This window comes from Marmota marmota, unplaced genomic scaffold (assembly GCF_001458135.2).
Source record: "Marmota marmota marmota unplaced genomic scaffold, marMar, whole genome shotgun sequence".
NCBI classification, from domain to species: Eukaryota; Metazoa; Chordata; class Mammalia; order Rodentia; family Sciuridae; genus Marmota; species Marmota marmota.
In genome coordinates, this window is record NW_025999960.1 from 4,297,711 (window position 1) to 4,314,404 (window position 16,694).

Below are 16,694 nucleotides of genomic sequence, written 5' to 3' on the forward strand. Positions count from 1 at the left end.
AGAGGTGCTATATTTTATGACATTTTAAGCAAGTGTGTTCTGAGTGCAAATAGGGTGTAACGTGTACGGGCAACTATCATTTGGCAAAGTCCTGCCAATGCAAACAGATAATGATATGTTTGCAATGAGGCATTACCAACACAAACTGGCTGTTTTACTCAAGTTTTTTTTTCCTCTGCTAATACCAAAAGTCCTCAAAAGAACAACATAGAGGAGGAAGAGTTTATTGGAGGCTCATAGTTTCAGAGGTCTCATTCCATAGATGGCTGATTCTGTTGCTCTGGGCCTGAGATGAAGCAGAACATCATAGCAGACCATTGTCAGAGGAAAGCAGCTCAGGACGTGGCCACCAGGAAGCAGAGAGCAAGAGAGAGTTCTCCTTTCACCAAGGACAAATATGTATCCCAGAGGCATACCCCAATGATGTACCTCCTCCAGCCACACCCTACCTGCCTTCAGTTACCATACAGTTAATCCCTATCGGTGGATTAATAAATGTACTGATTAGGTTAAACTCTGATAAGCCAATCATTTTACCTTTAAACTTTCTTGCATTGTCTCATGCATGAGCTTTTGGGAGACACCTAATATATAAACCATAACAGTGGCCCTGAGTCTACAGCTCTTTAGTGGGAAATTTGTATTTATATTTTGTTAAGTGATGTCCATATACCTACCGGGTGGTTTTCACTTTTAATCCCAGTTATCACAGCCCAAACTAGCATTTTGTGGGATAAAGGAAGATCACTCAACTGAGTTACTGTAGGAAATTGATTGACAGTAAGAACCAGTATGTGTTAGGGTAGAGTCTGGTCAGGATGGTCTAGAGCACCTTATCATACTGCTGTTAAGACCTCACCTGTCATAGTTTTATTGGAAGAGTGACTTGGAACAAGTAGATTTTATTTATTTTGTTTGTGTGTGGTTTCCTTTCCTCTATCTCTATCAGAGTAAGAGAGAATATTCTTTTTAATTTATGAAGATTTCAGGATTTTAGAAATAAATAATGTTTTCTGCTGAGGTGAACACTGATTTTTCCAAGGGTACTGCAAGGCCAGCTGTTTCACCTCATGGTTTAGAATCCACAAAGTAGCAGGAATCTTCTAAGTACTGGTTCAACTACTGTTTCTACGAACCCCTCCCACCTACCCCCACATCCACAGACATACCCTTGATGTCCCTTATGGGAAATTTCCAACTGTCATCCAAAGCAGTCTTTCTAAAAAGTCCTGAGCTTGCCTCAGTTTGGTTCAGCAGATCTGTTAATCTATCTGCCAGGTTACAGGCACCCAAGAGGGCATGATAAGGAAGACAGTTTGATTTAAATCTCCAAGGAGAAATTATCTAGGCCAAGGATATACTCTCCTAGAAGGCAAATATCAGGGATGGTGTTTTCCATTTGTATTGGTGTTGGCCACCTACAACTTTTGTGTGTATAACATTTTCCACTACTGAATTTTCCTTCTCTTCCTGTTGTGCTAGTCTTGACCCCTACCTTCTCCCGCCTTCCTTCTCACTTTCTTGCTGTCTATTGTGTATTCTGTTTCCATTCTCCTGTCCAGAGCAGCTGTGGCTGGAGGTGATGGAGCAAAGAGAGAAGGCAACTCTCATCTTATCATTGTCCATGGGAATTGCTCCCCACCCCCACTACCTGCACTGGGGAAGATAACCAGCACTGTACTTTGTTCCCACTTTTTTTTCCTTGAGATTTTTTTTTTTTTTTTTTTTTTTAGAATTTTATTTCAGGTACAAAGAGCTATCATGTTGTCTTTCATCAAGTAGCTGTCTTGGGGCAATCCATTCAAGGAAGATCACTTAGTCCAACTTAATGAAACCTGTATTCTTCACATACTGATGGAAACAATTGCCAGCACATGCTGAGGCCATTTTTCTGGATCACATTGTACCAGTTTGAGCAGACTTGACAAGAGCGAGAACCGTGGCCACAGTTTTGCAGGTGTCTCCATAGAGCTGTTGGTGACCCATCTTACTTTTAAGGGGCAACAAGTCAACAAAAGTGTTCCTTGTCTTTTTGTCTGCAGCTTATTCACCTGCTCTTCATTTCATTCATCACCATGACATGGGTGAAGATCATCATGAGATTTAGAGTTGGACTTCCGGGTTTGAATTCTGGCTTTGCTGCTTGTCAGATGTGACATTGACCACAAAATGCTTTTTTTTTTTTTTTGTGCGTGTGTGGTACTGGGGATTGAACTAGAGGTGCTCTATCATGGAGCCTCATCCTCAGTCCTTTTTATTTTTAGACAAGATCTCACTAGGCTTCTGGCCTTGAGACTGGCCTCAAATTGCAATCCTCCTGCCTCAGCCTCTGTAGTAGCTAAGGTTACAGGCACGCACCACTGTGCCCAACTGCATGCAGTTTTCTAAGCCTAGATTTCCTTTGGTCCCTGCTTTCAGAGTTTTTATGAGGATGAAACACAATGACCACTGTAAAGAGCTTTGCATAGCTTGTGGGACTTAGTAAACATGTGATGGTCTGTGTTATTGTATTATTGTCACAGTCATCATCATTATTATTCATAGTCCATCAAATATTCATTGAGGACTTCACATGAATCAAGCACTATGCAGAGAGTTAGGAATAAAGCAGAGAACAAGATAGCATAATGTGCCTCCTTGCAGAGTTTTAGTTTGTTTTTATTTCTTCTCATTTCCTTCTTGGAATCCTAGGTTAAAATGCCATGCAAGTATTTACATAGGAACATTGATTTGTACTGACAGTGAGATTCCATTGTCTTGTTAGAACCATTAGGACTATATAATTCAAGTGGTAATAAGGACTATGAGGAAGAATAAAATATGGAGATAGTGATGGGTGTGCTGTTTTGGATGGATCCAACCAGAAAAGCCGCTTGAAAGGTGAATCTGAGCAGAAACCTAAATGAGGAGGAAGAAGAAGCCACCTGTGTCCTAGGCAAAGAACAGCAGTTACAGTGAACCCAAGATATACACATTTGCTTACTGGGGATAGAAAAGAGCAAGGCATAAAGCAAGACCATGGTCAGGGGAGCATGTGTGAGTTGAGTCACTAGGGGGTGGAGGGTGTACAGTCTTGAAGATAACATCAGGATATCATTTACCCTCAAGAGTGTGAGAAAGCCCTCTGAGTTTGATTTGACTTGTAGAAACTAGATTGGAGGGGATTCAGAGTGGAAACAGACCACTGAGGAGACCAGTTAGAGGGTATTGCAACATGGAAAATTAAGTTTTTAAGAATGTGTTCTGCCATGCAAATAAAAATAACTTTCTGGTTTATCACAAGTTCATAAACTGGGGACTGCTATGCTTATTTTTATTTTTTATTTTACTTTGTTATTGGTAGCAGGGATTGAACCCAAGGGCACTCAACCACTGAACCACATCCCAGCCGTTTTTGTATTTTATTTAGAGACAGGGTCTTGCTGAATTGCTTAGGCCTCGCTAAGTTGCTGAGGCTGTCTTTGAACTCAAAATTCTCCTGCCTCAGCCTCTTGAGCCGCTGAGATTACAGGTGTGTACCACCACACCCAGCTCTGCTATGCTTGTTTTTAAAGTTCTAAGGCAAATAAAAATCTTGATGATTTTATTAAATATAAATAATTCTTCCACCTATATCTTTACTAACTAGTCATATTATTAACCTGCTTAAGGAAATGCTCCAGATCACATAGGTAAACCCAAGCTTATCATCTTTGTTTAACTATTTGTTTAAATGTGAATAGCATCCCCAGTACCATGTTTCCAAAGCCATGTGAGATAGCGGGGAAAGTCCCTTTTCCACTACAATAAATTGGTCTATGTGCTCAGACTTCCATGCCAATGTTTTCACTCTTCCTTTGTATTTTATTTTTAGTGCATTAGCAAATTATGGTGATTTGAAGAAAGATTCTGCTGTAAACTTAAATGCTCCTCGGACCCCAGGACGGCATGGAGTAACACCCACACCTCCACAAAAACTCCTCTCCGAGCACCCACCACAGAGGCAGGGAAATGGTACAGATCAGACTCAGGGTGAACAGACTTGTGTGGCCAACGGTATAATGGCAGCACAAAACCAGATGGAATGTGAAGAGGCTCAAGCAGCCACTGGTCGCCCAGCTACTCCTGTTCAAACTGCTGAACCCTTCCTTGATACACACTTGGTGAACGGAGAAAGAGATGAAAGTGCCATCAGTTCTGCATCACCCACAACAAGTGACCATGACGGAGATGTTTCTGACGGTAGCTGCAGGACTCCAAGTATAGGCGCAGTGCTCCCCCTTAAAGAAGGAGAAGTGGAAGCAGAAGCCAAGGTTCAAGAGAGGGAAAATGGAGAAAGCCCTGTGGAACTGGAACAGCTGGACCAGCACCAGGAGACAAAGGTAGAGCACAAGGCTAGCTCACAGCAGGGCAAGTGCTGCCCAGCGAACAGCAGTTTAAAACTATTTCATTGCACCCATGAAATGAGTGAGTCAGATCACCCCATCCAGTAGTTAAGGCAGTTTCAAGCTGTGGGCACTAATGCCATCTCTGAGGGAATAGTTCACCTTTCTGTGTAGTTTCTGTTGATCTCTCTATTGCAATGCAAGGGTCAGAACCTGGTGCCAATTTTGATATAGGAAGTTCACAGTCATGTGGTCTTCATGTAGGAGGAAATGTTCTTTGTTGCTCTAGATGTTGGTACTGCCTCCCTAATGGTTACAGGCTAAGCAAGAAGAAATTTTATACTCTTCTTCTTTCAACTTCTCTAATCTGGTAAAAGAAAATATTAGACATGGAAGATGAACTTGCCACTAGCAGATGATGCTTTGAAGGACATTAATATGGAAGTATTAAATTATTCAACAGATTATAACTCTTTTCAGACTTCTCATTTTTAAAGTTTTCTTATCAATACCCAATATAATACGAAGTGGCTTGGTTTTGGAATTAGGAGGCCATTTAGCGATCATTTTAGTCAAGCAGTTCATTAATAGAAGAAACAGTCTAGAAGGGTTAAGTGATTTTCCAAGTTCTACTGCTTTATGTAATTAATAAATGGCCCAGACCTTTTGTGCTGTGACACTCAGAGCAGTGCTGTGTCCCAGGTACAACAAATTACAAATCCAAATAGCAAAATGCAGAAAATGACAGTGACTGCCACAGCCACAGATAGTTTACTGGAGTGGTGAACTGGAAGTTCATGTCCTTCCTGAAAAGGGAAGTAGTTTGATGAACTACCAGGATGGTGTTTCTGCTCCTGTACAAATCTCATCTAACACCTGATTTGCTGGTGAAATACACGCATAATTTACCTGCATTCAGGTAAATTAAAATGTTGAATTTTCTTAATGTTAACATAATAGATGATGTTAAGTTTCTTTTGCCACAAGTAAAAGGAAAATCTTTAAAAAGGACAAAGTTTACTAATATATCATGGACCAAACAATTAGAACCAGGAAATCTTGCTGCTGCTTCTGGCATGTCCACTAACTTGCAGAGATTGTTATATAATTCCAGTAAGAAGGTCATTTGAATTGTATTCTTTATTCATGTCAGTTTAGTTCTTTGGGAATATTAATAAATATGGGTTTTATACAGTATTTAGGACTTCTTAGATCACAGGTACAATATAAGTATCATCCAAAATTTCCCTAGATTAGAAAACTTTTTTTTTTTTTTAAGGCTATTTACATCTCTGAAGAGAAGAAAAATTTTGTATTGCTCAGTCTCTCACTGATTATGCTAAATAACTATTTAGGGAGGTTGAAAATTGAAAAGTTGCAGTTATCAGAAAATTTATAAACAGCAAATACAAGGCTTAGGAGTTTTTTTTTTTGTTTGTTTGTTTTTTCTCTTTTTTATGGTGTTCTGACATGAACACAGGCAGAAATTCAAAAAGGACTCATTCTAAAATATAAGAGTTAAAAATGATTGTTGGTTGTATTGAGAACTTTAACCCAAATGAAAACTCTTCACTGCCCCTGGGTTGGGGGTAGGGGGGACCCAATACACAAAGAGCAAATGGCTTATTTCTTCCAGTTAGTGAATTAATTTTAAATACTGACTCTCAAGCAGTGAAAGTTTAAATCAGGAAGTGAGTGGGAGAAAGTGACTCATGCTTGGTAACATTATCTGAAACAGTAAAGAAAACAGGACATTGATTGCGAAGTGAATCCTTTACATCTCGCATCGCGGTAGATTTTAGTCTCTGCACTTGAACCATGGTGAAAGGAGAAGCCGAGTAGAACCAAGAACACCTTTTGCAGTTGGGATGATGCCCCCAGCAAGTGTTTATAAAACAGTAAGAGCTGTTCTTATTAAGGAAAATGCTTTCATTGGGGATGCTGGCACTGGTGGGGTGGTACTTTTTCTATATCATGTTGTATATTGCTGTGTTTGCATGTTCGTCGGTGAGTCTTACTTGGTTTGAGGGAGATTTAACAGGATTTTCTTATTAAATGAGTGGATTAGGGTCCAGCTGGCCTTTCTCCTAATTGGGCTTTTAAGCAGTAGATGGCACATGCTGTGTGTGGGAAGAAAAAGGAAATTTTCTCTGCAGAGCTGTTGATCCAAACACCACATCTCTCCCATCTATAAACAGGATTTAATCTCTATGTGAGGACCCTGCGTTCTTTGTTGTTCTGCAGTTTGCTAGGATGCTTTTGCTCCTTCCAAAAGGCAAGCTTAAATGTTAATAGTGTTAAGATGGAACATTGTGTTAGGTGTATTTACTATAGTTACAAAAGAAAATCTTAAAAATAGAGTTTAGTAGTATATCATGGACCGAACAATTAAGACCAGGAAATCGGGATGCTCCTCTGGCTTGTGTCCTAACAAGCAGTATGACCTTGAACAAGTAAATAAAATTCTTCATTTGTAGTTAAAGGGTGTAAATTGTGTGATTTTTAAGGCCCTTTTCAGTGATACTGTAATAATTTTATGCTGTTACATGTAGATCTATTCCCTTATTAGTGTAATCCTCCAGAATATCAGCTGCTTTTTGTCTAACAGTTGAACTTTGAAGACTTAGTGAGATATTGTATCATGATTCAGACACCTGAAAAATTACTCTGTCTTTAAATAACTGGATATAGAGGTCTACATGAGGATAGTCAAATAAATTTCATCTTAACCGATATTAAGCTACTAGACATTTTGTAGATGCCCACCAGGGGTGGAAAAATGAGGGGATAAAGAATAGAAGGTGGAATTGCAAAGGAACTTCAGGAAGATAGATACACATTAAATTATATCAAGAACAAACAATAATTGAACTGATTTGAAAACAGTCTCAGTTTGTAAACAGTTTCATTGATTTATCTGAATTATTTTGATGAAGAATCACTTTCATGGATGAGTATAGAATACCTTTATTTTTTTTACCATGTAGAACAGCTAAGTCATTGAATCTGTGGAGTCTTCCATACTCTAGCAAACCTACACTTTTCCAATGATTAAACTTTTTGTAGCACTAGTGATCTAGAATATAACCAGACACCTTAAAGCAAGCGTGCATGTATATTTTTAAAGCTAAAAGAAAAAAGTGAGCACTATGTGATAACTTCAGCTGTCAGTCACCAGGTCTTGGATCTTTAAGTTTATGTATTACAAAGATTGAAAGATTGAAATCTACAAAAGGACATATTAAAACCCATTAGTTACAGGAAATGAGAAGGGAAAGGAATCTTGTACTTTGAACATGCACCTGTGTGCCCACTCAGGCAGGCATGTGCCCTCAGGACACCAAGAGACAGGAATACGAAAATTCCTGCCTGGCGTGATGAATTTGGGTTATCATAAATATCTCAAACTACATTAAGTAAACTATTATAAGACTCAGGTTAATTTTCCAATACATTTTTAAATGATTTTAATATATATTTATAGATATAAATATTTTATATGCTAGATACATACTTAGCTTTATATGATAAACAGATATAAATGTGTAGAATTATACTTTTTAAGATGAAAGTTTAATACATCTCTGTTATTGACAACATAAGCTCAAATTAATAAATTATAAAAACCAATAGTTTTATCAAGAATATAACAGGCAGATTAAAAAATGGTTATTTGGCCAAAATGACAAATTGTGTAATAAAGTGGCTGATAGATGAATAAGGAAGAAACCATAGTGTAGAGATTAATTGAAATGTTATTTTAGGAAACAAATTTAAATGTACTTCCTGGTTCTTTTTTTTTTTTTAAGTGGTAGTTGGACACAGTAACTTTATTTTATTTATTTATTTTTATGTGGTGCTGAAGATCGAACCCAGGGCCTCACATGCGCCAGGCGAGCGCTCTACCCCTGAGCCACAACCCCAGCCTCCCTTTCTTGTTATTTCTGATTTTTAAATTACAATTTTACTTACTTTTACAATTTTACATTTTTATATATGACTGGAGAGGTTATACCTATTAAACATACTAAAATAAGAATTAAGAAAATAGTCATTTAATAGAGAAAGGAATGGCAAGATCACATTCCATAGTAAGTTTTGAATAAAGAAAAAGCAATTAGCCAGGCCGCACGCCTCTAATCCCAGGTAGTCAAGAGGGTGAGGCAGGAGGATAACAAGTTCAAAACCAGCTCAGCAATTTAGCAACGCCCTGAGAACTTAGTGATACCTGTATCAAAATAAAACAAAAAGCAGTGCTATAATCCAAGTTAATTTACTTTTCCTCTTTTTCCTTCCATTTCTACTAGGCTTAATTGTAACTCTTAAAATTACTTGCTGATTTGGAAAACAAGTGAGACAGTTATGTTCAAAGAATGCTAGTTGGGAATGGGAGATTGCTGTGTGGTCATGTACAAAGTGGGTTGGGGTGAGTGGAAGTAGGAGCAGTGAGCAGGAGCAAGAGGCCATGCTTCAGGAAATATGTCTGGCCTCACAGTGAGGCCACACAAGGGTTAGAGAAAAAGTGGAGTAGAGAGCTAGGCTTATTTTCCTTTGTTTTGAGTTGGGGCCTCCCTGTTTTGCCCAAGGTAGTCTCAAAACCCTGAGCTCAAGTAATGCTTCTGCCTCAGCCTCCCAAGTAGCGGGGACTACAAGCAAGCACCCATGTCTGAACAGAGCCAGGCTTAAGAAAAGTTAAGGACAAATTGCAGTGGGCTTGATAAGTAGGGCTCCCCCTCGCCCCCACTTGAAAACAAACTTTTTTTGAAAAGATTTTTTGAAAACCTTACTAAAGACTTAATAGTGCTCACTAGAAAACAAGAAAATGTAGCGCAAAGCACATTAAATACAAAAACCACCCATGATTCTATTACCCAGGGAGTACTACCTGGATCTTTTTAACATTCCAGCTTATTTTTCTGAGCTATGGTTTAAAAACATATTCAATAGCATAATGTATGTCCACTCTGTATCCTGTTTTGTTGGATTAAACTTAGGTATTTTCCCATGTTAATTCAAACTTTCCATAAGCTGAATGTTATCTGGCTGCAAAGACAATTAAAGCATGGAAGTGACAATGCTGACACATCTGTGGGTTTTAGAAAAATGAGTCAGACAAAATGAAAAGCAGATGGAGAAGGGTACATGGTTAGGAAGCAACTGCACTACTCCAGGTGCAAGAGCAGAGGGTGACAAAGCAAGGGTTAGAAACAAAGACCATTCATTGAGCTACAAGAAGGTGAATGATACATACATTTGTGGAGAAAAAAATGTAGATTTTGACAGTGAATTTGAGGGTCTTCTGAGAAGTCTAGGTGAAGATTCTACTATGAAGCTAGAGTATTCTGGAAATGTGTTTTATTATTTAAGTATGCAGACTTTGGAATTTAAAAGCCTGAGTTCAAATCCCTGCTCCATCACTTAACCAACCAGCTGACCTCACACCTGCCACTTTAGCATAATTCTCAAGGCCATGATTTTCTATTGTGTTGATGACATGGTTGAGATGGCCAACAGGAAGGAAAGTAATGAATGGCACTGGGGACGAGAGGATGGAGTACAGTTGCTAATTGGGTTAGATTTGTACCATGGAGCTTTATGACACCTGCAAGACATTCATCTGGAGATATTAATCAAGCACATGGAGCCCAAGAAACAGGAGAATTTAAGATGATATATATATTGGTGTGCTTAATAGTACTAAAGTAAAGCGTGCAAGAATAGAAAATGCATGCACAGGCACAATGGGAAAAGAACATGAGGATTGTCCACAAGGTAAAGGGATGACAGTGTTTCACAGAGCTTGTGGGATGTCAGGGGTATAGATGCGTTGGTGAGCTTTAAGTGAAAGAGCATAGTCTACACTTAGAATTGAAATTAGGAGTTAACCTGGAGACTGGGTCTTCAGTGGGATTTTATGGCTAACTAACTCAGTGAACATGGATAACTGAATTAAACTGAGTGAATTTATGTTGCCTATATACTATGGGCAAGGAAGGCACTGCTGTGAATACAAAGAAAAAAGTTCATCTGTACTTAACCACCATCAAGCATAACTTTTCCATCATAAGGTCAGTGGAAAGGGAGAACTCAAAGATAAAGCCAAGGTTTGAAGCATAGCTCAAGGTGAACTCAGTGTTCTTAGTAAGAAAGTCTTGAGGAGAGTCTGGGATTCACTGGGTGAGGTTCTAAGGGGCCACAGCTTAGAGGTTACTCTAAGCTTGGGTCTTGATGTATCCTGTGGGGAAGTGCCCTGCAGAGGCCAGCAGGATATTCTGAAAGGGCATGGAGCTGTCCCACAGTGGAGAAAGTGGTTAGCTTCTTTTTTAGTTAGTGGTAACTTGTGACCGTGACTCTGAGGGCCATGGCCAAAGATAGTGGGGTCAGTTGGTAATGTCCCCAGCCTTGCTGAGTGGCATGAAATTCAAGAAGGTAAAAACAAATGAGGTGGGGTGGGGTGGGTAGGAGTTAATCAAGATCAGCAAGTCAAGCAGGGTCCAGGAGGTGTGGGGTTGAACAGAATGTGGAAATGAATTAGAATTTGGAAAGATCTAGTGCTTGGAGGACATGTGCAGAAAGATCCAGTTTAGTGTGGTTATGCAAGAAATGGAAAGGTAAGATCTTACAAACAGAGCAGTTGTCTGTGGCTTTAAGAACAAACAGAAAAGGGAATCCTGTACCATGAACTAGTGGCAGACTCTAGGTTTGAATCCCAGCTCAGCTACATACTGGCTCTGGTATCTTTGTCCTTCCTCCTGCCATATAAGAGAGAGGTTATTTAAACTTCTCTGAGTCTCAATTTTCTCATCTATAAAGTGGAGATTATACATCTATGCTCCAGTGCAGCTGTGAGGCATTGAGTTTGTAAAAGTAGTAAAAATCTTAGAACAGTGCCTTGGTGCTTTGTAAGAGCTATGTATTTGTTAAATACACACGAATTCCTGTTTCTGTACCTATGAGTCAAGATGAGTGGACTCAGAGATGTCATAGAATAGATCCAGAATTCAACATATTCTGCATACTGAATATCTCAGCACCTCTCTGTTCTTTTTCAAAACTGAGGCACCCCCTGTGTGGGACACAAGAGGGATAAGTCCTGTGAATCGGGAATATTATGAAGGTTATATGAAAAAATTCATGTGAAGCACCTAGAATTGTGTATACAATTATGTAAACAATTATCACTTTCTCACTTTCGTGATAGCTCCCCTTGATTTCTCTGGTCCTTTGTTTAGTAAGAAAGAATCTGTAGAATTTTGGAATATTACAGAAGAATTTACCCAACAAAAATCAAATTTTTAGATTTTTTTTCAGATGATAGGCCAATTATGAGGGATTAAATATTGCAATCTCATTTTAAATTGTCACCTGGAGCCTCTCTGAAGACTTTGAGAAGGCATTTAAAATGACACATCTAATTTTGATGCATCCATGAATTGTGCTACAAAAACAAATGTTTATTCCCTAAATTATCTCAAATTTTTATGCAAGAATGGGCTTCAGGGGATACCGAGGTGCATATATCTGTATAAAGTCACACTTTCCTTCCCTCCTTATAGGAGAGAATATAATTAACTGGCAGCAGATTTGGACAGAATTGAGAAAAATTTCATCTGATCTTATTGAAACCTGAAAATTTACATAGATCATTTACATGCATGTCTTAAATCTAACCCTTATTTGGCATATGGGGAAAGCTGCAAGAACTTGTAGAAGTTTTGAGTAAATGTTTTTAGAAAAAAAATTACTCTTCCTGCTTAAATGTAATTCTGCAACCTGTACACTCAGAAAAATGAGAAATAATATCCCATCTGATTCAAATGTATGATATGTCAAGATCATTATACTGTCATGTGTAACTAAGTAAAACAAATTTAAAAAAAAAAAAGAAATTGCATATAAGGACATGTTTTGAAGAGTTGTAAAGCATAGTGCCCATATCCGATTCACTTTAGAATAAGTAAAGATTTTGCCCTTACAGCATCCATTAGGAAACGAATTGCACATGGGCCTTGTGTCTACTCCCCCTCTTGGTAGTTGGAGGCATGTGGCAGGGTGGATGGCACCAACATTTTGAAGAATGAATTGCTGGCTCTACACAAGCATTTTCTGCCTACCCGGTTAATGAACTCTGAGAGCTGCAGCGGGGGTTCTTTGTCCTGCCTCCTGCCATATGGGAGAGTCATGCCAGAAGGTCTGAAAAGAGCTGCAGGAGTTGGTGACATCTGCAAATGAGGAGGCAGAACTGAGACTGAAGTACATTCATGAGTCAGAGAGCACAGTGACTAACAGCCAAGGCTGATCCTAGCCCAGGAAAGGAGCAGGCTCTCCCAGAGGGTCCAGAGGCACAGCCCCTCCAGAAACAGCCTGGGGAGGCATCAGGCAGGAAGAGAAAAGTAACTGTGTATTCTATTATTGTAGGAGGAGTGTATCTTTTTCAAGTCTGGCAGTTTAGATATAATGTATTTTTGTTTTGATGCAATACCCTGGGAATTGGCTTTCAGTATATAATATGTATTTGAAAAAAAAAAAAAATCCCTTTAGTTTAAAGAAGGGGTATTAAAAGCAAGATGTTTCCTAATGCCATTTATTTAAATTGTTTTGAAATGTCAAGGCTGTTGTTTAGATTTTAACAGAAGAAAGTGAGTTGTTGATTAAATCAATATTGTATAACCATTACTGTTTCCTAAAGGATCACCAGAATAAATGACTTCTTAATAAAGTGCCTGAGGACAAAGTAGGGGTTATATTATTTTGAAGTGGCAAGTATTAAGTAACAATATTTACTTATTTAACTTTCCTATTTTGAAAACATTGCAGGCTAGAGCCCTAATGTATCAACACTTTTAAAACTATTTTATTATTTAAACATAAGTCTAATACAGCCTGATGATATAAAATGAAAAACCAACTGAACTCAATTATACATTATACACAGATCACTTCTGTGATCCCAAAATGTACATGGATTTCTTCCTATCAAAGCAAACAATCAGTTCTGCAACAGGGACACCAGCTAGGTATCCTCAAAGTTAACCCTTTTCTGAGACTGTCTGCCTAGAGGTATTGTCAGATCCCACAGGTTGAGGATTCGTCCCCAAGACTCACCACACCCTTCAGATGCCACTTAGAGTCCCCAGGTTGTGTCACTGTGCTTCTGATGGACAGGCTATAAATCATGGTTCCCCCAACCCCCTCCTTGGGTTCAGTTAATTTGCTTGAGCAGCTCACAGGACTAAGGAAACACTTTGGATTATCAGTTTATTACAAAGGATACAGATGAAGAGATGGATAGGACAAGGTATGGGAGAAGAGGCATGGAGCTTTCATGCCTTCTCTGGGCATTTAGTGATTCAGTAGTTTTCCATGGAGACTTCATGGCACAGGTATGATTGCTCATAGACTGGATGGGGAAACCCACCAAGGCCTGTCTATTCAGATTCTTCTTGGTCTCTCTCTACAGGATTCTTTTCTCCAGGGTGTGGGATGGGAGCCCTCCAGAAGGTGAGGGTCTTATGACCTCTGATAAATCAGAATTTCTTTATGACCAGCTCCAGGACAGAAAGGTGGAAGAAGATTAGATTTTTCTGTGATCCACATTGGGGAAGTAACATTCTAGTATTTGTGGTCTGCTTTGGGGAAGGAGTTCAGAGCCAGGAACTATGGTGCAAACCAAAAATGTGTATCATAATGTCACAGAGCCCCATGCATGTGGCTAAATTATATTTTCCCACAAAGGTATTCAGGTGTGTTTCAGTAAATGAATTTGTTAAAGTTGGAAGCCATTATTTTTTCCATTAAAGTGGCTGAATTTTACACACCTGGTTACTAAAATGATGAAAAGTTTGCTTTAAACAGAATTTGTGCTGGAAAATAATATATAAATCAAAATGAATAATAGGTACTACATTCCATTTTTAGGTGGATTTTATAAGCATATAGTTTGTATTTTGTCAGTCTGTCTTCTCAGGCATACACCACAATCTTATTTTTTGTTGCAAAGAAAGATGAGAGTCAAACTGTGTACTGAATAGTTACTTAAAGTTGTGGACTCTCCAATATGATAGGAATCTAATACAGTCACTTTGTAACTGTGTGACTGTGGGTAAATTACCTGACTTCCTTCAGATCAGGATTTCATTTTGTTGTGTGTGTGTTGATGAAAAATAGAACTTTTAAAAAAATGGGTACCTAATTTATAGAGTTATAAAGAATAGTCAGTTGATGTGAAATCCTTACAACAGTGTTTGGCACATAACAAGCCATCAGTGAATAAGTGATAACTGTTATTATGGTGATATTTTTTTTTAATTAACTTAGAGCAAGCATCCATGAGTCCATGATTTTCTCACCACAAAATTCCTAATAACTTTTCTGCAAACCTATATGTAGGTGAGTGATTAAACTGTATGTCAGCAAGCTTACTTTTGCTTATGTTTGTGTTGGCTTTAGCAAGGTCAGGGAACTGATGTACAGAAGACCATCTGTATGGAAGGAGCATAGCTTTTGCTAATAACTGCTGACATCCCTCTTGGATTTTGCAAAATTTGACCAGAATATTCACAATTTGCCAAGTTCAGCTAACATATGCCTTGAAGTCAGCAAAAGATTGTTTCTTATAAACATCGTATTTAAGATCCTGTAGGTCTGTGGAAAACCTCCAGGGTGACTTCATTGCATAGCAGTAACACATGACACAATTTCTGTCTTATGAAAAATATTTTATGATGGCACAAATTCTGCTGGCCTGCTTTTTTAAAAGATAAGGACAGACTAGAAGTAGACCATATAAAAGACTGTGTGTGAGTCAGGAAGGCTCATCATCATTATTAGAATAAAATGAGGGGGGCTGGGGATCTGGCTCAAGCGGTAGCGCGCTCGCCTGGCATGCGTGCGGCCTGGGTTCGATCCTCAGCACCACATACAAATAAAGATGTTGTGTCAGCCGAGAACTAAAAAAAAATAAATATTAAAAAATAATTTTAAAAAATAGAATAAAATGAGGGATCAAACTATTGACATTAAAAAACAAATGGAGATATCTCAAATGCATCTCACGAAATGAGAAACAAGATGCAAAAAGCTCATTTATTGTGATTCCATCTACATGACTTTTGGGGAAAGAACAGATCAGTGGTTACCAGGAGCTGGTATGGGAATCTGGAAATGGAGAGAAGGTTGGTCACCATGGAAATGTTCTGCATTTTAATTGTAGTAGTGGTTACATGATTTAATGCATTTTCTAAACCTCCTAGAAAAATACACCACAAAGGGTGAATTTTATTATTTGTAAATTATGCTTTAGTGGATCTGACTTTAAAAAACAGAAGGATTGGTCATATCAGTGCAGGCAAGTGTTCTTGTGTAAAGGATTGCGTTATTTTCTATTTCTTCCTCAGAAATATTGATATTTCTCATGTATATTTTGCATTTGTGTCACTTATTACAGGTTCAGAAGTCACCTTAGTTTTATTAAGTATTTAACTTTTATTTTCTTTCTCCTTGAAAGAGGAGTTGCTTCAGAGTTTTTCAGTTTCCTGGAATCTACTGAGTGTATGTATGTATGTGTGTACAATTAAATATATCACATATCATAGTATTTAAGTTTTCTATATAAGCTGGGATACTTCTAAATCATACATAACATTTAGCCAGGTCTGAACAATGACAAACTTCATTGGCTTTGTCCCTGTGGTTATAGGATGGCTGTGCATGGATTGAACTCCAGGAACCCTTATTCATGTGGTAGATTTCCAAAGAAATCTCTTTTCCTCTGATTTTCCATAAGAATTGGGAGCTCCTGTTGCCAGAGTTCTCAATATATATATATATATTTCATCCTGTCTCATTGCCTCCTGAACTACTCATTGTACTGATTTTTTAAAAATCATTCAAGGTCTTCCTTTTGACCTGAGAATGAGGTCTGTTTCCTCAAAAGAAATTACTATTACAGCAGTAGGGTTTATCTAACCAAATCTGGATACCGTTTAGAAATTGGGGAGCACGGGGTGGGAGAGGATGCCAGGCAGTCAACTAATAATATTAGTACTTGGCCTTGAATTTGTTAAGTTAAATTAAAATCTTGACTAACTGAGGAGATGATGACTACATAGTTCTTATTTCAATTTTTTTTTTTTTTTAATTGTGGGTTGTTCAAAACATTACAAATTTCTTGACATATCATATTCCACACTTTGATTCAAGGGGGTTATGAACTCCCACCTTCACCCCATACACAGATTGCAGAATCACATCAGTTACACATCCATTGATTTACATATTGCCATACTAGTGTCTGTTGTGCTCCGCTGCCTTTCCCATCCTCCCCCCTCC

The 16,694-nt window shown here is 38.3% G+C and overlaps 1 protein-coding gene and 1 pseudogene across 11 annotated transcripts in view; one reads left to right on the plus strand and one right to left on the minus strand.

The window, feature by feature from the left end:
* Fgd4 (FYVE, RhoGEF and PH domain containing 4) overlaps positions 1 to 16,694 on the plus strand; it is a 204,534-nt gene that overhangs the window by 137,728 nt on the left and 50,112 nt on the right. For 8 of the 11 annotated variants that reach the window (XM_048802519.1, XM_048802512.1, XM_048802517.1 and 5 more), the window contains one exon: positions 3,854 to 4,361. In XM_048802519.1, coding sequence (XP_048658476.1) covers positions 3,854 to 4,361 — 508 coding nt within the window. Of the gene's footprint in view, positions 1 to 3,853; positions 4,362 to 6,102; positions 6,263 to 9,882; positions 11,001 to 16,694 lie in introns of those variants that run through there. The other 3 variants (XM_048802520.1, XM_048802521.1, XM_048802518.1) reach the window with 3 other exon arrangements.
* On the minus strand, positions 1,563 to 1,986 carry LOC107148541 (annotated as a pseudogene).